We start from the raw sequence: 22,225 nt of genomic DNA on the forward strand, positions 1-22,225 counted from the left end.
TGCGTCTCGCCCCGAGGCCTCCGTGTGATCGATACACGGCTAAATATAGAGGCGCTGATCGCACGGCGTGACGGAGGCCGCTGCAGGCCTGAGCCGCTCCGGAGAGCGGGATTAGCGCCGGCGGTATACGGTGACTTTGAGGACCTTTCATCAGATTGTCACAAAATACTGGACTTTTGGCCACAAGGGGCGCAGCGCTCTATGGGGCGCAGCGCTCTATGGGGCGCAGCGCTCTATGGGGCGCAGCGCTCTATGGGGCGCAGCGCTCTATGGGGCGCAGCGCTCTATGGGGCGCAGCGCTCTATGGGGCGCAGCGCTCTATGGGGCGCAGCGCTCTATGGGGCGCAGCGCTCTATGGGGCGCAGCGCTCTATGGGGCGCAGCGCTCTATGGGGCGCAGCGCTCTATGGGGCGCAGCGCTCTATGCGGCGCAGCCTTCAGCTCACCTGCCGCCCCAATGGCTTTTCAATCCCGTAGCTTTTAACCCCTTAATGACAGCCAATACGCTTTAATACTGGCCTCACTAAGGGGCTTCAAACCTGCACAGCATCTCGGCTGACTGACAGCCCGGCTCCTGCTCTAACTGCCAGGGGTAGAGAATCCTCAGATGCTGGCTGTTTAACCCCTTACATGCTGCAATCAATAGCAACTGCAGCCTGTGAGCAGATGGCAGGAGGAGGGGGCTCCTGTCACCGATGGGCATCCCACAGTGCGACTATATGGAATGAGTGGGCTCCAAAGGCCTCCATGTCTGCCATGTAACAGCCTATTACACCCCACCTCCGGCAGGGTCTAATAGGCTGCAGCCATAGGCTTAGTAGAATGCACTACATAAGTAATGCAGTGTACTATCCTTGTGATCAAACCATCACGTCTTTGAGTCCCTTCAGGGACTAACAAATGGCATCAAAGTTCAGGGAAATTTAATTTAAAAGTGAAACAAAGTCCCGTTAAATGAGACGCATTTTCTTCACAAAACCCTTTTTTTAAATAGAAAAGTTACCAAAACAATTTAAAAAAAAACAAAAGCCGCCCCTAATGTGTGACCGCGTGCAGAGCGCCCCGGACTGCGATTAGTTTGGGGGGTTTGCATGGTGAACGCCGTAAAAATAATTTGAGAAAACGATTGCCAGATTTCACGTGCTGCAAACGGTCGCCATAAAAACAAGCCCCGCAGAGCGCCGCCGCCGGGCAGACGTAAATGTTCTGCGTCCTGGAATGCCTTAGCGCAGCAGTTCGGCTGGTAAATGCCTACATTTCGGACAGGGCGCAGTCACGCGCAATTTATATCGCTGTCAGTGATGCCAAATTTGCGCGCCGCTGGCAACCAAAAATCCACCAGTTTGGGACTTGTTTTTGAACTGTAAGGGTTGCATCAGGTGGCGACACGACTGCATGAGAGTCATTAGATGCAGCGGCGGAGGCCTGTCCGCTTGTAAGAAGGCTCCTTTCCAGTAAGTGGCGCTGCAAAGGTATCGCACCGTTCACATACCCAATTACCAGACGAGGGTCCTAGAAGTCTTCTCTCACCTACTTCAAGCTCCCTGCAGTCTTCATGTCATGTGACCAAACACACTACATGCGCCTTCAGTTCCATTTACACGCAAAGATGATCGCTCAAAATTCATCAGAAACGGACAGTTCTGAGCGATCGTTAGGTCCTAATAGGTTATTCAGCCCACTAGTAGCTAACGAGCTTCACTTGGACGTATTTAGAGAACATCGGGTGGCCTGTTCTCTAAATACATCACTTTTGTTCTTATCAGGGGCGATGGCTTTTATGCTGAGCTGAACTCGGCGATAAACGAAGAGCGCACGATGGGCGCACGTTTACACGCAACGGCTATGGCTCAAAAGCCATCGTAAATCAGCCTTTAGTCGTACATACCAACGCCGCAGACACTAATATGGAGGTGATCGACTACTTTATCACTAGGATAGCCCCCATTATACTGGGAAGACCTATTTTAGGGCGTGGCTATAGGGGTTCACGTATTACATCAGTACTGTACCGCCATAGAGTGCCATGGAGATTGTCGCTTTCAGTTTCAACTGTGCCCAAAAGAGCTTGAAAAGGGTCTTGTTACACCTGAAACCTCGCTGTGATACAGAAGTGGATACATACGAAGGGGGACCCAAAAGAAACGGGACTCTTCTACCGGTGGGCGGGGTGTTACTACTACCGGCTTCTGTTGCTAGGTGAATGTATGCAGAACCCTTCTGCGGCGGTACGCCAGCCATCGGCAAGGTTGCGTTCGGCTCCGGTTTTCTCCAGTAACGTGCCGCTGTGAGATTTCGTTTCCTTTTCTACTGTTCAAAGGTCTTGGGGGGGGAAAAAATTGCCCAGAACGAGATCAGGTGACTACGGAGGGTGACACAAGGGGGTCATGCTGCCTAATATTCCTTACCACTCAGCGCTGTGCGACCATGCACCTGGAATACCACTTTAACTTGACTTTCTGTATTGACCACTAGATGTCAGTATAACAAACATGCTCTTATTTTGCATCTCACTTTCCAGGCTGCTGTAAAGTTTTCCCACTAGTTACAATGATGCGTCCCTAACGTATGTTTTCTCTTCTCTCCTGCAGTTCTGACGTCGGAGATATATGGAGCTGCTGAAAAACACCTTTGAATACTGTCACGCCCAACACCATCTCTCCGCATGAATTGCACACTTTGCCCGTCGCTCCGGAGCCGGCTCGCGGTCAGCGCACACCATTAGACGCCTCTGTGTGCACATCTCCTCCAGCAAGAGACTCTTGTGTCCACGGAGCCCTGTTCTCCTGTCGCAGTCCGTCCCGGCTGGAAAATTCACAGTTTATCCAGATGGGGTAACGTGATTGGTCCAATAGGATCATCGGTTTAACCTCTGAGCTGCCAGGACTCTTCACAAGGAGATTTTTTTTCTACTATATGGAAGGAAAAGTCTTGCAACTTTAAGTGTTAAGAACATTTGGAAGTTTCTGTCCGCGTCCTTTTGGATACCGACCCGCTGCCGTACAGCCTCCCGACCCCTTTACTGGTTTGGGTTTTTTACATATTTTGCACAATATTTGTGTTGAGTTTTTTGTACGTTTTTATCTTTGTATCTCGTGAGCGTCTCGCCATGGCTCGGATTAATCGCCCAGCTCCAGTCGAAGTCTGCTATAAAAACATGCGCTTCCTGATCACCCACAACCCAACAAACGCTACGATGAACACCTTCATAGAGGTGAGTGGAGACCGGAGGCCGCACCTTGTTGTATAGCAGGCTGTGGTGTCGTGTGTGGTGGATGGGGTGGACTACAGGGAAACGCCTTTAATTCGGCATCAATGAGGCCGATGAGTGAATGGTTTACGTATCTGACTCCACCAACAGAAAAGTGAGTGCAGCTCTGGAGTATAATACAGGATGTAACTTAGGATCAGTACAGGATAAGTAATGTATGTACACAGTGACTCCACCAGCAGAATAGTGAGTGCAGCTCTGGAGCATAATACAGGATATAACTCAGGATCAGTACAGGATAAGTAATGTATGTACACAGTGACTCCACCAGCAGAATAGTGAGTGCAGCTCTGGAGTATAATACAGGATGTAACTGAGGAGCAGTACAGGATAAGTAATGTATGTACACAGTGACCCCACCAGCAGAATAGTGAGTACAGCTCTGAGGTATAATACAGGATGTAACTCAGGATCAGTATAGGATAAGTAATGTATGTACACAGTGACTCCACCAGCAGAATAGTGAGTGCAGCTCTGGAGTATAATACTGGATGTAACTCCGGATCAGTACAGGATAAGTAATGTATGTATACAGTGACCCCACCAGCAGAATAGTGAGTGCAGCTCTGGGGTATAATACAGGATGTAGCTCAGGATCAGTACAGGATAAGTAATGTATGTACACAGTGACCCCACCAGCAGAATAGTGAGTGCAGCTCTGGAATATAATACAGGATATAACTCAGGAGCAGTACAGGATAAGTAATGTATGTACACAGTGACTCCACCAGCAGAATAGTGAGTGCTGCTCTGGAGTATAATACAGGATGTAGCTCAGGATCAGTACAGGATAAGTAATGTATGTACACAGTGACTCCACCAGCAGAATAGTGAGTGCAGCTCTGGAGTATAATACAGGATGTAACTCAGGATCAGTACAGGATAAGTAATATATGTACACAGTGACTCCACCAGCAGAATAGTGAGTGCAGCTCTGGAGTATAATACAGGATGTAACTCAGGATCAGTACAGGATAAGTAATGTATGTACACAGTGACTCCAGCAGCAGAATAGTGAGTGCAGCTCTGGGGTATAATACAGGATGTAACTCAGGATCAGTACAGGATAATAATGTATGTACACAGTGATTCTCTGGAGCTATATCAGGCTTATGCTCCAGTCACATCCTGAGCTGCGTTCTGAATTTGATTAGTTACCTCTGTCTTGTGCATCACTGCTGCCCTTGCTGGTTTGGGGACTGGGGGGCGCCCCTGTGGTACGAGCTTTCCTCAGTACTCTAAAACAGAACGTGCTACAGTATGTCTCCAGGCTGCAGATGTATTTATAGGCTCCCAGCTGAGCTGTTAGATTCTGTGCTGACCGCCAGACCATTATGTAGCAGCCAGCGGGTTTTAGAATGCAGCTCTGGCTGTGACTGGAGTGTAAGGCTTCTACATAGGTAGGTAAATGCTGTGAGATTCCTAGTAGCGGAGGTAAGCGCGGTCCTGCGAGCGCTATTGTTTACCGCGCTGCTCCAAGCACTTGTCGCCATGTGTACGGCCGGGGACTTGGCAGCGGGCAGCGTTGTGCTATTTTTGGTGAACCTGCGTAAACCGCCATCATGTGAAATCCCCGAGCAGCAGTCACCAGCGGTGGACGCCGGCCAAGCGCCGCGCTCCTCTTTATTGGATGTTTGGGAACCTAAACTGATGAGGACTAAAAATAACCTGGATTTGGAGAGCGCAAGGAGAGCCGGAGTCATCCGACCGTGGCGGGACGTTGGGCAATCAATCGGTCATATTAACCCTGCGCAGCCCAGCGCACGGACAAAGGAAACCCAACAGCAGACGGGCCGCTCGAGGTCCAGCGCAGAGGCCGTCTGATTTCCCAATTATCATTATAAGTCGGGGGCACCATTAGTGTTCGTCATGTGGCGGTTCCCGTGGTGGAGTGACAACTTGAATTTCTTCCCCACGGGGGGCTTGAACCATTCATCCTGTGATCGCTTGTAGTGGAGCGGACTTGGCTCCCGCAGAATGTTTGTGCGGTCGGTGGTCCTGAACTGGTTGCCCCTCGTTCACACGGTGACATTATACAAGCGTTATGTGCCCCAATCCGCACCGCTTTAGCATTCTATTGGAAATCCGCGCCATAGTTCATGCTGTCCGTTCTGAGCGCAGTTTTTTTTACGCAAAATCCACATCCGGTTCCTTCGGGTGGATTCGCCTTAGAGCTCGCGGCCGAACGCCAAAGCTTCCTTCGCAGTGCTGCCGCAGATTAAGCGGTCTGCACCATGTTGGTAAAGTTCAGCGCGGCTCTTGCAGTCCGAAGCGCGGGAGACGGAGCTGCCGTTAGTTTTGTACAAGTGCAGAACCGCGGGAGGTGCTGTGTACGCGGCGGCGACACCCCGGGCTTCTGCTTCCTCTCCAGCGGTTCCTGAAGTTCTGCCGCTTTCTGTGTTCTTACATTGTGAGAGATGGAAACAATGTATCAAGATCTCTGCAGCCGCCGCGGCGGAGACTTGTGCAGACCTGTGATTTGCTACAATTGTATCTACCATCCAGTCCTCTCCGTGCGTTCGGCCGTTATCACACGGGCAGATGTGCTCTCCGTATGAAGCATGTAATCCGGTCAGAATAAACCGCATCGCCGGGCGTTGGGGGATTCGGACGTGGTTTTCATGTGTGTATTTTAAGCGTGTAAAACCTCGCAGCGTCTCCGATTTGCTCCGTGTCGCCATCATAGTCTGCGGGATATCGTATAGATGCGGTGAACACACGCGATGCATGATAGTCGCAGAAGAAGGCAGAGAAATGAATGAGACCACCTTGAGGGGTTTGTTTTTGCGCAATGGGCGATGCGTTCCGAGGGATCGCCCAAACACAGACCTGTGGACAACAATCGCTCATGTATGTGACCCCATTAACAAGAGTGGGTTCATATTTGTGCGTCTCGCCCGTGTGTTGGCGCCTTCGCGGATCCTGCTCTTACAGAGCTGAGTGTTTCCGTTTTTAGCGGCTCGATGAAACCGATCCGATTATATAAAGCGCTTTCTCCTGACTTCTGTTTCAGCATTTCGACGCATCCGTTTTGGTCTGCGTTGTCTCCTCCCCTCGGCGCGCTCAGAAATGGAACCGGTACGAAAATGGGTGAGCAGAACGCTTTCCGTTATTTTCCCTCTATTGTTGGCTAGAAAAAATTTTCCCTTTTTGTCGTTTTTTTTTTTTTAAACTGGAAACAAAATGGCGTCAGTCTGCACTTGTGTTCCGCTGTAAAACGGGACGGAAACGCCGGCGTGAAACAGCCCTCATGTCTGCGCTAGTGTGTCTGTATATAATCACTGACAGCAAGCAGAGGTTGTGAAAATGATGAATTCAAACTCTAGATCTACTAGAAAGTTGCCGAATGTTTCTTTAGCTCCATCCTCCTGAAGCGGCCCCTTTACACGGCTATTACCCCTTTACACGGCGATTACCCCTGGAAGGAGGACGACCATCCCGCCGGCGCACACAACGACAAATCGCTCACTTGTCGGAGTGTCTTGGCGTTACGGAGAACCAAGCGACAACTGCCTGTTTACACGGCCGATAATCTAGGGACTGCCTGTTGGCAGTGAATGGAGACGGGAGGCCGGAGGAGACTCGGTGTGCTGCACCTCCGATCCCTGACTACCGGCACAGGAGAGAGAGTCTGCAGGGCACTTACTGCAGGGGTACCACAAGACCCCTTATGGAGGGAGCGTATATACCAGCCCCTCCCCCCGTGTCTTCAGGATGCCAACAGGATGGCTCAGTCACTGCGCTGCCAGGCGGTATCGGTGATTTGCATATGTAGTTTTTGTTTTTTGTACATGCAAATATTGCGCGCCCGTCCTGTCCTTCCCTGCGCAGTAGATGGATCGCAGCCCGTGTGACGGCGCCGCAGTCGTTTCCTCCAGTCTGCCATTAGTCTTGTAACTTCAGAGAACCGTGAATCCAAATTTATAGTTTGAACACGTGATGGAGCTGACTCCGGTCCGATCCCGTCACACGCGGCGTGCAGGACTACCGCTAGCATTCGTCTGCTCATACGGGAAGCTCACACCCGCCACTATAGCTTCACAGCGTATTACGCGTGCGTTGCACGGACGTCGTAGGCGGCGTATGCAGTCAGTGGGCAGTGACTGATCCCTGCTCACCGGCGTGTAGACGCTGCGTATCGATACGCAGTAGAAACGAATGGCAGTGCGCTCTGTCTCTGAGCCCTATATACTGGTATACGCTGGCAGTACACGATGCATCACATACGGCCGGCGTTCTCAGACACATCCTGCTCTGAAACAAAGATAAGTCCCGCTGCACAGGACCGCGTGCCTGGGATTCGCCGTCAGGCGCAGTGCACACGCAGCCATATGCGGTCTTTGCTGGCAGCGCCTGGCTGCAAAATGGGTAAAACGCTGCTGGGAGACTAACGGGGGTGAGGGCTTGCTCACAAGAGCTTACGATCTACGAGGACATCGGAGTGCACGTTCTGTACAATGGTCAGCCGTCTTGTATGTAAACACCATATGTACATCTTATGGGGTGTGGGGGATATCGTGCGATGTTTTGAGGAGGAGTATAAAGAGACCTAGAACAAGCACTGCATCGGCCTCCCTGAAGAAATGTGTTTTTAAGGGAATTTAAAACTGCGGACGTTGGAGATGAAGCCGATCGTCTGGGTATCGCAGGCCGGAGAGCTGGTGCAGCTCCAGAGAAGTCTTGGGGACGGGAGGGAAAGGTTAGGGTTCAAGGGTAACTTGGGGTCTTTCTAGACACGACCGCTGCCCCAGCATTTATGTGCCTATACACAAGAGGGATATGTTCAGGGAATGAAGGCGACGGGCGCCGGAGATCCCCTTCCCTGTTGGGGATTTACTAAGGTGCATATGACAAAGTCAAGCAAGCGCAGAATGGCTGAACCAATAGGATGTGCGCCAGGGAAGGGTATTCCGTCTCGGGACCTAATGAGCATCATATAGGCGTCTATAGAGTGCATGTTAGAAGGTATAGAACAATCATGTCCTGTGAAGGGCAGATACAGAAAGATGCATGGGATCAAAGATGATTTTGGGGAAGGGGGAGGGGGGGTTCACCCCCTGGGGGGGGGGGGTTACCCCCTATCAACAGCCTACAGAATAATGTCCTGTATTATACTCCAGAGCTGTGCTCCCTATTCTGCTGGTGGAGTCACTGTGTACATACATTACTTATCCTGTACTGATACTGAGTTACATCCTGTATTATACTCCAGAGCTGCACTCACTATTCTGCTGGTGGAGTCACTGTGTACATGCATTACTTATCCTGTACTGATCCTGAGTTACATCCTGTATTATACTCCAGAGCTGCACTCACTATTCTGCAGGTGAAGTCACTGTGTACATACATTACTTATCCTGTACTGCTCCTGTTACATCCTGTATTATACTCCAGAGCTGCACTCACTATTCTGCTGGTGGAATCACTGTGTACATGCATTATTTATCCTGTACTGATCCTGAGTTATATCATGTATAATACTCCAGAGCTGCACTCACTATTCTGCTGGTGGAGTCACTGTGTACATACATTACTTATCCTGTACTGATCCTGAGTTACATCCAGTATTATACTCCAGAGCTGCGGTCACTATTCTGCTGGTGGAGTCACTGTGTACATACATTACTTATCCTGTACTGATCCTGAGTTACATCTGGTATTATACTCCAGAGCTGCACTCACTATTCTGCTGGGGAAGTCACTGTGTACATACATTATTTATCCTGTACTGCTCCTGAGATACATCCAGTATTATACTCCAGAGCTGCACTCACTATTCTGCTGGTGGAGTCACTGTGTACATACATTACTTATCCTGTACTGATCCTGAGTTACATCCTGTATTATACCCCAGAGCTGCACTCACTATTCTGCTGCTGGAGTCACTGTGTACATACATTACTTATCCTGTACTGATGCTGAGTTACATCCTGTATTATACTCCAGAGCTGCACTCACTATTCTGCTGGTGAATGTTGTGGGACTTGTGCTGATAGCTATAATGTTCTGGATAGTAAATATAATGGGACCCGTCAGCCGCTTCCTCTGTGCTGCATGTAGGGGGCGGCGGAGCACCCGGATTACTTCATGACAGTCTTTACCCTCGCTGACACGGAGTCTCAATGTCCTTATACAAGATGTTAGAAGGCGCCTGGACCCTTAAATGTCATTATTTACATGCAGTCCTATGTAACACTCCACATAAAACATCATGGAGCTGCATGACCGGCTCGGCTCTGCTACATCTGTATCAGCTTGTAATAGAAGGAATGTGCTATGGGTGGTTTTAGGTACCGAGTGCCGATCGGCGCCTGCGAGGAGTCCGTGCAGAGAATGTTCCTGCCGCCTCCTTTCTTCTCACCCTCTTTCTGCGTTCCTCCTAGGATCTGAAGAAGTACGGCGCCACCACGGTGGTGAGAGTGTGCGAAGTGACCTACGACAAGACCCCTCTGGAGAAAGATGGAATCACTGTCATGGTAAGAGCATCCTATGTCTTAAAGGGACAGTAACCTTAAAATCAGATAGGCACATGCTTTCTGCACTGGAGATGTAGGACATAAACTCAAGTACCAACTGAGCGGTGGAGGATGTCCAAGGAACGCGGGAAACTCCTTGTTTGTTTTTTGTTTACTTTTTTGTTGTATACATTTTATTTTTTTTTATACTTTTTATTTTATCTCTTCTTTATATTTTATGCATCTGTTTTTTTATAATTTTTTTTTCCTTTTTTTTTTTTTTTTTTTTTTTAACCTAGAAATATTAGGTTTTCCCCCTTTTTAGGCCTCGTGCTCGTGTTTTTTTTTTTCACTGCGTCTTATCTGTGCGATGCACAGCCACGTGATACGCGGTGAATGGCGTTCATAAGTCACACTGCGCACAAGCACCAGTATTTCTGTACTTTCTAGCGGTTGTATCAGAGCTCAGATAACTTGTTCTTAGAGTCCTGAAGGACATCGCCGTGCAGATATACCGCTCTCCCTCAGTGTCTCTCCCTCACGTCTGCTCCTCTACTGGCTCGTTAGTCTCATCATTTCTGCAATATAATTACAATAAACATGTAAATAGCTCTTCTAGCTTCTTTGCAATCCACTGTTTGTCGTTGGGTACAGAGCTTCTGTAGTACCAAGGACACGTTGACCTTTTCCTTAGCAACAGAGGCCATCTTCATAGACTGATACCCTTCACTCAGAGGCTGCAGGCTGACAGATCTGCAGACACTGTGATCATGATCTCCACAATCTCTGCCTCTACTCGTGGGGGTGAGAACACATTATATTGGGCTCACTTACCTTTTGTCCAGAATGCCTGAATTTTCATGGGAAAGCAGAGGGGTGGGCATTCAGGTACTGCCCCCCCCCCCCCTGCGGATTGGACCACAGACTGCAGTACGAGACAGGGCAAGGAAGTGCAGGACAGTGAACTTCTGGCAGAATGCTAGGCTTGCTACCCTCCCCCTTCATGAAAGTGAATAGCAAACAGAAGAAAATGTGGGAGACCGTCTGAAAATCAGAACTTAGACGTGAAACCGCGTTCAAAAAGCAGCGAGTGAGAGTGAGGAGAACTTGTAGAAATCTTGCTAAAAGTCATTACGCTTTAAGTTATATAATTGTAGCAAGAAATGGCGCCATTAATACACGTATGAACTGCTCTGGTGTCTGTATATATTGTTTCTGGGTGACAGAGGGGGCGCCATAGCCAAGCTCCAAGTGTGACCCACGTACACTGCTGATCTTTGCCATCCAGGTCAGAAGCCTTTACTCCTTCATTCCCTTCACCCTCGTGCCCATTCCCAACGCCACAATACTGCTCCGAACAACTTCTTGCCAGCTAGTAGGAAAGAGCGCTGGGCCCCTGACTCCAAGGGCCCCATAGCAATTGCTTGGGCTTTGCTCTCAAGGTTTGTCACAGTTTGGCATTAACAGTTCACCCCCACCCCCATTCCCATATCTATTCCTCGGTAGATTAGCCTTTCAGGGCCCTAGAAAAGCTGGGTGCCTGTGCCAACTAGCGCTGGGATGAAGGACAGAGACTGATGTCCTTGTGCCGGTTTATTAAGTTAGAGCAGCTGAATCCACCAGTACCATGCTCCGCAGGAATTCCTGGATGGCATACTTGGCAGTGCCAGCCTGTGTGCTGATGGGCGATTTTCCAGTCTGTTGCCTCTCAGAGTTCCAGGCGGAGTGGAGCGGGCGCTCTGTGAGCCTTTGTTGGTTTTTCGCCGTCGCTCGTTAATCCTCCAGATCTTCTCTTTACCGACAAACTGTCCCAGAACATCAAATATTCCGATGAAGCCCAAAAAAACCTCATCGGGCGAAAAGAAAACCCGTTTGTGCGTCTGACGAGGCGGCTGTCAGCTCTGCATAAGATGGCTTATCTCCTCCTCAGCCGCTCGTGTTTACAGCGTGCTATAAATAGCCGACCGTGCCGCGGCGCCTGATATCCCGGCTATATTTGTCGTGCTAATGAGAGCGCTGCACAGTGGGGGCCATTATACTGGGTGCACCCAGCCTGCAGGCGCTAGTACACAAGGAGGGTGCAGAGGCCTGGGGGCTGTCAGCAAGGCTCTGCATGGGACCCGTGAGGGGGACGCTTCTGTACATACGTGTGCGTGTAGATGGATGGATTATCCACATGAACAAATGTAAAGGCTGACCTGTAATCCAGGAGAGTCCGCATGTTTCATAGTACACGGAACGGCCCCTTTATTAGACCCCCGTCGCTCTCACGATTGGCGCTTCCCTGTATGGTAATTACCACCGTGACACCGGAGCATAAAATCACAAAAAAAAACAAGTTTCCCGTGGTTCAGTTACAGCGTGAAATAAGATGGGGAAATCCAGCGATTGGAGCGACTTCCAACGAGGCCGGACATCGGTGCTGGACTAGCCGGGGCTTCACTGCCAATCGCGGGGGGGTTTCTCATGTAACGGTGTGGAGGGTATACTGAGAATGGCGCGATCAAGGAAAACATCCAGTGAAAGGGGCTCTGTGGATTGGATCAACTTGTCACTGAAAGGGGTCGGAGGAGGATGTCCGGAATCGTTCTGAAAGGGGTCGGAGGAGGATGTCCGGAATCTTTCTGACCAACAGGCTGCATAGTCAGCTGAATACAACGATGGAGCTCTAACTAACGTGTCCGAACGCACAACTCACCGTTACTTAACACAGATGGCTAGAACAGCAGATGACTAGTTTCAGCGTCCTTGAGAAACAGAAAGGCGAGACTCCAGCGGGCAAGAGAGTGCAATTGTATCACTGAGCAGCGGAGAAATCTCCTGGTCAGATGGATCCAGATTTCTGATGCCGCGTGCCGATGGGAGGTCAGAATTTGGCACAAGCAGCATGAATCGCTGACCCCTTCCTGTCAGCTGGTCAGAACATGTCAGCATCGCCATCTAATCTGCGGCAACTAGAAGAAGCTTCCTGTCCGCAGGGGCCGATATTCCTGCAGAACATTCTCATCACTGAGTGGAATCTACACCACGATGATCTGCTGCGGATCTGAAGGCCACGAGAGGTCAAACGCTCCTAGACGGGGCTGATAAAGGGGCGGTCCGGGTATGCGGGTAGAATTGCAGTAATGTTTCTTTCAGCTTTCGCCTCCTCCCTGCGCCGTGTCTCGCTGCGCCGGCTGCGCCGTGTCTCGCTGCTTCCGCATACATTTGTGCTGCACTATAAATGCTAACTTCAGGGCCACGTGCAGAATCCAAAGTTCCTTTTGCTGTTCTGTAGAACTCTGCTTCTGACATTTGCGCCGGTTCGGTTGGCTCAATTTAACCCGTAATCTCCGCATCGGCCGGACGTCTCATTTCGCTTCTAAATCTCCAATGCAAACAAGAAAAATACATTTTCTCGTGAGCCACTTATTTTCCCCTCTTGGACCCCAGCTGTCATTGGGTGGTTTGGTATTGCAGCTTAGTAGTATTGACGTGAATGGGGCTCAGCTGCAGTACCACACACAACCCATGAACAACTGTGGCGCTGTCTTTGCAAGACTCTTCTAATCCCTCACACCCCTTTCAGCTTTGCTCACCCCTTTGAGGTGCACCCATCGATGATGGCTTTTTATCGGCAGTCTTAACCAGATGTGCTCTATCGGGAGATTGGCCTTATCAGAAATCATATATTTAAAGTGACAGTACTCCGATAAATTAGAGGGAGGTGGGGGGGGGGGGGGGGGGGTCTAGTCCAAGAGGCTCTTTTTGCTTGACATGTAGGCTGTAGAAGACCTCGCCAGCGGCTCTTGTCCATGTAATTGTGGGGCTAGTTCCACTGCCACTTTTCTCCTCTCCTGGAGAACTCCCTTAAAGGGATCTTACGGGACATTAAAAAAAATCCTCTTCTATTCCGGCAGCTCCCCCGTCCAGCGCTGCAGCCCCAGTGCCTGCCGCATGAAACCTGTAAGAAGCTGCTGGCGGTCACGTGCCGTAAGTTGTGCCCGAGACCCTTCAGCCACTCACAGGCCTCATTGGTGATTCTTCTACGGCTGGTAAAGCCTGTGAGTGACTACCGAGCGATCACATGCACAATGTATGTCACATGACCGCCCACCACTTCTTCCGGGTTCTTCAGTGCTGGACAGCGAGCCGCCAGAAAAGGGGGGTTAAATTTTTCTTCCTCCTAAACGTTTTTTGTGAGAAACCCATCTTAAAATGTAAGGAGCCCCACAATCACACGGACAGGAGCCGCTGTGGACTCGGCTCATATTAACGAACAGAGCAGTGTCATAGGGCAACTAGCGCGCTCCTGCTCTAGGCGGGGCAGCGTGCGTCAGAGGCGGGGCTCCATCTAGCTGACATACCTAGCAATCGCACATCTGCTAGATGCAAAGAGTTTTTCTTTTAAGTCACGCAGTGCGGCAATGGAAATGGAAACAAGGCTGAAAAATCTACAAAACCCTAAACGCGTTGGTGCCCATTGTGTTCGTCATCTGGATCCTCTTTCCAGTTTACTGGCTTTCTATAAATGTTCAGAGCCGCCGCCTCCTAGAATACTGCGCTAAATTTGAAGACATGGATGGGGATGCAGTCGGTTTTTTGCTTTCTGAGACTGCATGCTGTGAGAGGGGAGAAAGCGCTCTTGGTAGATATTTGGTCGCACAGCTGACCCCGCAGTTGGACGAGCCGCCTAATCAGTAGATGCGATATAATGTGTCTGTGGCAGCTCTTACCCAGAAGCCCCTTTCTCCGTAGCCATATGGATAGAATTAAGAGGTAATGGCCTGCTGTCAGATAGTATCAATAGGTTGAAGACAATGCGGTGCATAACGTTATTTTCTTTAGTGCCGCCTAGATACGTCCGTCGTACAAATAGCACCGCCTGTATAACGCAGTCAATCCATCTTTTCAGCCGTACCTCCAGCTTGTCGCAGACCGAGTCTCGTCGCCGGAGATGATCTCTTGCACTGACCGTTTCTTCTGCTTTCCAGGATTGGCCTTTCGATGATGGCGCCCCACCTCCCAACAAGATTGTGGACGATTGGCTCAACTTGCTGAAAGCCAAGTTCTGTGAAGATCCAGGTTGCTGCGTGGCCGTGCACTGCGTGGCCGGACTGGGCAGGTGAGGGGCAGCGTGGGATTGTGGGGGATCACTCTGACAAACATTCCTGGCAGTTAGGGAAATGCAGCCAGGAGTGTGTGCTATACATATTATACACTCATCGTCCGTAGCGCCCCTCCCTTAGAAGTTGTCGGATCGGATGACACTTTCTCTGTGTGATTGAACCGTGATTCCAATATCAGAGCAAAAGCATCATTTATTGTGGAGAACCGACCCCTTGTAGGGAGGCTCTAGTACCCTGTTGTACCATCTCTAGCTTGGATACAAGATCTGATACGGGCAGCATGGAGGCTCTAGTACCCTGTTGTACCGCCTCTAGCTTGGATACAAGATGTGATACGGGTGGGCATAGAGGCTCTAGTACCCTGTTGTACCACCTCTAGCTTGGATACAAGATGTGATACGGGTGGGCATGGAGGCTCTAGTACCCTGTTGTACCGCCTCTAGCTTGGGTACAAGATGTGATACGGGTGGGCCTAGAGGCTCTAGTACCCTGTTGTACCGCCTCTAGCTTGGGTACATACAAGATGTGATACGGGTGGGCATAGAGGCTCTAGTACCCTGTTGTACCACCTCTAGCTTGGATACAAGATGTGATACGGGTGGGCATGGAGGCTCTAGTACCCTGTTGTACCGCCTCTAGCTTGGGTACAAGATGTAATACGGACGGGCATGGAGGCTCTAGTACCCTGTTGTACCGCCTCTAGCTTGGGTACAAGATGTGATACGGGTGGGCATAGAGGCTCTAGTACCCTGTTGTACCACCTCTAGCTTGGATACAAGATGTGATACGGGTGGGCATGGAGGCTCTAGTACCCTGTTGTATGACCTCTAGCTTGGATACAAGATGTGATACAGGTGGGCATGGAGGCTCTAGTACCCTGTTGTACCGCCTTTAGCTTGGATACAAGATGTGATGCTAGCAGACATGGAGGCTCTAGTACCCTGTTGTACCACCTTTAGCTTGGATACAAGATGTGATGCTAGCAGACATGGAGGCTCTAGTACCCTGTTGTACCACCTTTAGCTTGGATACAAGATGTGATACGGGGGGCATGGAGGTTCTAGTACCCTGTTGTACCGCCTCTAGCTTGGATACAAGATGTGATACGGGGGGCATGGAGGCTCTAGTACCCTGTTGTACCGCCTCTAGCTTGGATACAAGATGTGATACGGGTGGGCATGGAGGCTCTAGTACCCTGTTGTATGACCTCTAGCTTGGATACAAGATGTGATACAGGTGGGCATGGAGGCTCTAGTACCCTGTTGTACCGCCTTTAGCTTGGATACAAGATGTGATGCTAGCAGACATGGAGGCTCTAGTACCCTGTTGTACCACCTTTAGCTTGGATACAAGATGTGATGCTAGCAGACATGGAGGCTCTAGTACCCTGTTGTACCACCTTTAGCTTGGATACAAGATGTGATACGGGGGGCATGGAGGTTCTATTACCCTGTTGTACCGCCTCTAGCTTGGATACAAGATGTGATACGGGGGGCATGGAGGCTCTAGTACCCTGTTGTACCGCCTCTAGCTTGGATACAAGATGTGACACGGGTTAGCAATGGAGGCTCTAGTACCCAGTTTTGTCACCTCTAGCTTGGATACAAGATGTGATACGAGGGGTATGGAGGCTCTAGTACCCTGTTGTACCGCCTCTAGCTTGGATACAAGATGTGATACGAGGGGTATGGAGGCTCTAGTACCCTGTTGTACCACCTCTAGCTTGTATACAAGATGTGATACGAGGGGTATGGAGGCTCTAGTACCCTGTTGTACCACCTCTAGCTTGTATACAAGATGTGATACGAGGGGTATGGAGGCTCTAGTACCCTGTTGTACCGCCTCTAGCTTGGATACAAGATGTGATACGAGGGGTATGGAGGCTCTAGTACCCTGTTGTACCACCTCTAGCTTGTATACAAGATGTGATACGAGGGGTATGGAGGCTCTAGTACCCTGTTGTACCACCTCTAGCTTGTATACAAGATGTGATACGAGGGGTATGGAGGCTCTAGTACCCTGTTGTACCTCCTCTAGCTTGGATACAAGATGTGATACGAGGGGTATGGAGGTTCTAGTACCCTGTTGTACTGCGCATCATTGGAATATCTGCCTGAGATGGAACGACATACCGAGTTTTGCAGCAGAACGACAACTTCTTCAGACGTGTGTTTTTTTTGGACTATGTATATGTACTGTAACAGACTGAAGAAAATAATAGATCTGCCAACCTCTCCCTGCTTGCTGATGGTGTCCAGCCTGGAGAATATATACAATATACACGCCTGCTGTGCAGTTGCTGGAACCGTCTTCTGTGAGGGTTTTGCTCATTTATTCCGACCTGGACCCCATCAGCAAGCAGGCAGATGTTGGCCGATCTGTCAGTCTTTTGCATCTGTTAGTGTGAAACGTTTGTGGTTTTTTTGGAAGCTGCAGTGGAGGTGCAGCCATATTGGTTGTCGTATTTGACTTTAACCCCTTAGCATCTATCAGTACACTTAGCAGAAGTTTTTGGCAGCTTTGTGATTTCCTTCACTTTTTGCTTGCTGTTTTTTTAACATTTTTGTTTTGGGTGGAAATCTAGGAAGCAGGTCATTGAGACTTTTATGTAAAAATATTTGAGGAAGTTGACCTGTGCCTCCCGTCTGAGCATCGCCCGCGGCCCTGCCAGCGTGTAGGATGTGGGAAAGTACTGTGTGGTGTGGAGGCTTGCCAGAAGAAGGGCTTATCTACTGACCCACAAACCTCCATTATCCAGACTGTACTCAGCGACACGTCGGACCGGAGATCAGCGTGAGAGGATAATGAATGATCCCTTTGGGGTCCATTTTTCAAGCCTGGGGCTCGGCAGAGGGGATTCTCCTATGGGGTGTGGCGCTCCGGCCGGCAGAGGACTGCGATACTTGGGCGCTGTGCCACAACATCTGGGAATTAGAGCCGGATAGCGTAGATGAGGTCACGGTGCTCCCCGCGGAGATCCTCCGGCTCCATCCACACCGGGCTTGTGGGCCAAAGTGAATACACCTCGAAGTGGGACTTACTAGCAGGGTCTTATAGGCCATCCTACTGCTTTCATACTGAAATGGGGTCTTTCCACCTAAATTGGTTGCAGGCTGTAGGACCAAGTACAGTAAGTTGTGTAGAATGGACAAACGCTTTAGACCCATTTACACGGGCCAATGATCGCTCAAAGCTGTCAATAAACTGTCGTTTGAGCCATCATTTTGCATAAACTATTAGGTAGCTACGCAGCTTCTTAAGCACCAATCAAGTGTGCAAATGAAGCCGTCCCTGAACGCCCTAGGCTCTTATCTGCTTTCAGTTCCTTTGTTTTCCACAGGGAAACAATGCTATCAGCACTACCCGCGGGGAACTGCTGATGAGGCTGAAGGACGATTTTTAGGTTGGACTGAATTTAACGATCAGCCAGCAGTGCCTGAAAAGCACACGATGGGCGCACATTTACACGCACCGATTATCGCTAAAACGATCGGCGATTAGCAATTTTTTTTTCACTTTTAGCGCTCATCGGCTGGTGTAAAGGGGCCTTTAGTAAGGATATAATAATGATCTGTGCTGGTGATCAGATGTGGCGATATCGCTAACAATAGTAGCTTTAGGCTGGAAGCATGGATGACCTCGCCCGGCACAAGTCACATTATGATGCGTCCTTTTCTCCCCAGGGCTCCCGTCCTCGTTGCGCTGGCACTCATTGAGAGCGGGATGAAATATGAAGATGCCATTCAGTTTATTCGACAGTAAGTGATTTTCCTTATTTTTTTTCTTGCACTATGCTTTTTCTCCCTGCTGAACTTGCCTCTGTTCATCCGTCCACTTTCCCTCCCGAGGGGGGGGGGGCCCTTTGTCGGTTCCCCTTCCCTCCCGAGGGGGGGGGGCCCTTTGTCGGTTCCCTTTCCCTCCCGAGGGGGGGGGGGGCCTTTGGCGGTTCCCCTTCCCTGCCGAGGGGGGTGGGGGGGGGGGGCCTTTGGCGGTTCCCCTTCCCTGCCGAGGGGGGTGGGGGGGGGGGGCCTCTGGCGGTTCCCCTTCCCTGCCGAGGGGGGTGGGGGGGGGCCCAGGGGGGGGGGGCCCTCTGGCGGTTCCCCTTCCCTGCCGAGGGGGGTGGGGGGGGGGCCCTCTGGCGGTTCCCCTTCCCTGCCGAGGGGGGTGGGGGGGGGGGGCCCTCTGGCGGTTCCCCTTTCCTGCCGAGGGGGGTGGGCCCTCTGGCGGTTCCCCTTTCCTGCCGAGGGGGGTGGGGGGGGGGCCCTCTGGCGGTTCCCCTTTCCTGCCGAGGGGGGTGGGGGGGGGCCCTCTGGCGGTTCCCCTTTCCTGCCGAGGGGGGTGGGGGGTGGGCCCTCTGGCGGTTCCCCTTTCCTGCCGAGGGGGGTGGGGGGTGGGCCCTCTGGCGGTTCCCCTTTCCTGCCGAGGGGGGTGGGGGGGGGGGCCCTCTGGCGGTTCCCCTTTCCTGCCGAGGGGGGTGGGGGGGGGGGCCCTCTGGCGGTTCCCCTTTCCTGCCGAGGGGGGTGGGGGGGGGGGCCCTCTGGCGGTTCCCCTTTCCTGCCGAGGGGGGTGGGGGGGGGGGGCCCTCTGGCGGTTCCCCTTCCCTGCCGAGGGGGGTGGGGGGGGGGCCCTCTGGCGGTTCCCCTTCCCTGCCGAGGGGGGTGGGGGGGGGGGGCCTCTGGCGGTTCCCCTTCCCTGCCGAGGGGGGTGGGGGGGGGGCCCTCTGGCGGTTCCCCTTCCCTGCCGAGGGGGGGGGGGGGGGGGCCTCTGGCGGTTCCCCTTCCCTGCCGAGGGGGGTGGGGGGGGGGCCCTCTGGCGGTTCCCCTTCCCTGCCGAGGGGGAGGGGGGGGGGCCCTCTGGCGGTTCCCCTTTCCTGCCGAGGGGGGTGGGCCCTCTGGCGGTTCCCCTTTCCTGCCGAGGGGGGTGGGGGGGGCCCTCTGGCGGTTCCCCTTTCCTGCCGAGGGGGGTGGGGGGGGCCCTCTGGCGGTTCCCCTTTCCTGCCGAGGGGGGTGGGCCCTCTGGCGGTTCCCCTTTCCTGCCGAGGGGGGGGGGGGGGGGCCCTCTGGCGGTTCCCCTTTCCTGCCGAGGGGGGTGGGGGGGGGGCCCTCTGGCGGTTCCCCTTTCCTGCCGAGGGGGGTGGGGGGGGGCCCAGGGGGGGGGCCCTCTGGCGGTTCCCCTTTCCTGCCGAGGGGGGTGGGGGGGGGGGGCCCGGGGGGGCCCTCTGGCGGTTCCCCTTTCCTGCCGAGGGGGGTGGGGGGGGCCTCTGTCCACCAATGCATGGCTCGTCAGGAGCCTCCGGCCTCGTACATTATGCGCACAATCTCCATCTTCGCTCTCGTGTGCGATATTCCTAACCCGCATCTGCTGACCTCTTCTGTGTTTCACTTGCAGGAAACGCCGGGGCGCCATCAACAGCAAACAGCTGACCTACTTGGAGAAATACCGGCCAAAGCAGAGACTACGATTCAAAGACCCCCATAACCACAAGAACAAGTGCTGCATCATGTAATGCCGAGACCTCTTGCCAAAGCACAGCGCCCCCCTCCGTAACACAAGCTTCTATATGAAGTCAGCAGCTTCTCCCACAGACACCGACTATATCCTTGTTTATTATTTTTCTCGTCTACAGAAACCTAATCTGTACTAGAAGTTCCAGCAATAACAGGCGGGTTACAGCGGGCAGAGAAGGGCCAGATTAGGCTACCGGAGACCGCCCGCCGCAGATGGGAGACTAGGACTATATGAAGAGTAACCGTTACGACATTCAGATTATTTTTTTTGACTTCTGGTACATTTATATAGGTGTGGTTTTTTGTTTTTGCTGCCCCCTTGTGGGAAAAAAAAGGGGTGCGTTTGTTAATAAGCGCTTCCCATCTGCACATAGGACAGTGTGCGCGACACATATAGGAAGCGTATAACGACACATACAAGCCTTACTCTGCCGCTTCGATTATCACCGGACGATCATTTCATAAGCTTCATTTAAGAATTTTTGTAAGTGCCGCCAGCAACCACAGCGGGGAGACGAGAATGTGGATCTGGCGTCTGCTCAACCCGCGTCTCTGGTATCATGTAACCGTTTCTAGAAGACTTGGGATTTCCAACAAGTTACTTGTAAAATAAGAGCAGATTTTTGGGTTTTTCACGTTTTTTTTTCTCATTTTCTTTTTGTCTTCTCACATCATGTACAAGTATCTGTGCTAGCTGACGGAGCGTTTTATTGGTACACGTTTGGTTTTTTGTTTTTTTTAGTGGGTCACAGTAGCCTTGAAGTCACAGGCGGGAAGGGGCGAACGGTGGAAGGTCTGATTTTTTTTTTAAATATCTGTGATGACCTCTCCGGAGAGTATAAAGGAAGGAAAAAAAACACGAAAAACAAAATGATGCGATTGTGACTCAGATGTACAAATGTCTGTTACAGAATTATTTTTGGGTTTTTTCGTGTCTCTTATTGAACTACTTTTTTGAAATATGAATTCTTAATGACTGTATGAACTCGAAGGGTTAACTTAAAGCGATCTCTTTTCTTACGAAAGTATAAAAAAAAAAAAAAAAAAAAAGCTCTTCTGACGGCGGTTCCATAGCTGTAACGTCTGCAGCACCTGCTTTTATAGCACTTGACGAATCTACCTCTTCCTGCAGAGGGTTATGCAGCAGCCGTCAGCGCACGCAGGTCTGAGCACCGCGCACGCGATTCGCAGGCGTGTCGGAGAGCTCGGCGCTGAATCTTTTTATTTTTAGCGTTGAGTTATAAATAAGTCAAGTAGTCGTGAAGCCGTATGTAACGGAATCGCTTTTATACACGTCACGTGTTCCACAAAGATGGCTGACAGGTTTATTCTGAAGCGATGGCGGAGCGGAGGTGTGGTGGGCGGGCGTTACCAGGCGGCTCAGTCCAATCATGGAGTTTATGTCTTTACCTTGTTGAATTATGCCCGTATATGGAAGATTTCGGAATAAAATAAATGGCACTGGAGTTTATTATTAAACTGAACCGCCGCGTTTTGTCTTTATTTAGCAATTTCTTGTGTGTGAGGATGTGACTAACAGGACGCCGACCGCCCCTGTATCGGCCCCCGACCGCCCCTGTATCGGCCCCTATCTGGTGGCGTTGGACTTCAGGTCCGCAGCAGTTCGTCGTGGTGTAGATTCCACTAGATGATGAAACCGTTCTGCTGGAATATCGGCTCCTGCGGACAGGACGCTCCTTGTTGCCACAGTTTAGATGGAGGTGCTGACATGTTCTGACCAGCTGACAGGAAGGGGTCAGCGATTCATGCTGCTGCACCAAATTCTGCCCTCCCATCAGCATGATGCAACAGAAAAACATCTCCTGGTCAGGTGGAGCAAGATTTCTGCTTCTCAGTGACACAAGTTTTGCGCTCTTTTGCCCGC

General features: G+C 51.3%; 1 protein-coding gene across 4 annotated transcripts in view; it reads left to right on the plus strand.

Moving 5' to 3' along the window:
* PTP4A3 (protein tyrosine phosphatase 4A3) overlaps nucleotides 1–21,824 on the plus strand; it is an 88,446-nt gene extending 66,622 nt beyond the window's left edge. For all 4 annotated transcript variants that reach the window (XM_066578731.1, XM_066578734.1, XM_066578733.1 and 1 more), the window contains 5 exons: nucleotides 2,591–3,213; nucleotides 9,654–9,746; nucleotides 14,699–14,829; nucleotides 18,517–18,591; nucleotides 20,222–21,824. In XM_066578731.1, the coding sequence (XP_066434828.1) occupies nucleotides 3,109–3,213; nucleotides 9,654–9,746; nucleotides 14,699–14,829; nucleotides 18,517–18,591; nucleotides 20,222–20,339 (522 nt within the window). In that variant the 5' untranslated portion in view covers nucleotides 2,591–3,108 and the 3' untranslated portion in view covers nucleotides 20,340–21,824. The remainder of the gene's footprint in view (nucleotides 1–2,590; nucleotides 3,214–9,653; nucleotides 9,747–14,698; nucleotides 14,830–18,516; nucleotides 18,592–20,221) is intronic.
* Nucleotides 21,825–22,225: the final 401 nt, after the last annotated feature.

The sequence above is a fragment of the Eleutherodactylus coqui genome, chromosome 9, assembly GCF_035609145.1.
Source record: "Eleutherodactylus coqui strain aEleCoq1 chromosome 9, aEleCoq1.hap1, whole genome shotgun sequence".
Taxonomy (NCBI): domain Eukaryota; kingdom Metazoa; phylum Chordata; class Amphibia; order Anura; family Eleutherodactylidae; genus Eleutherodactylus; species Eleutherodactylus coqui.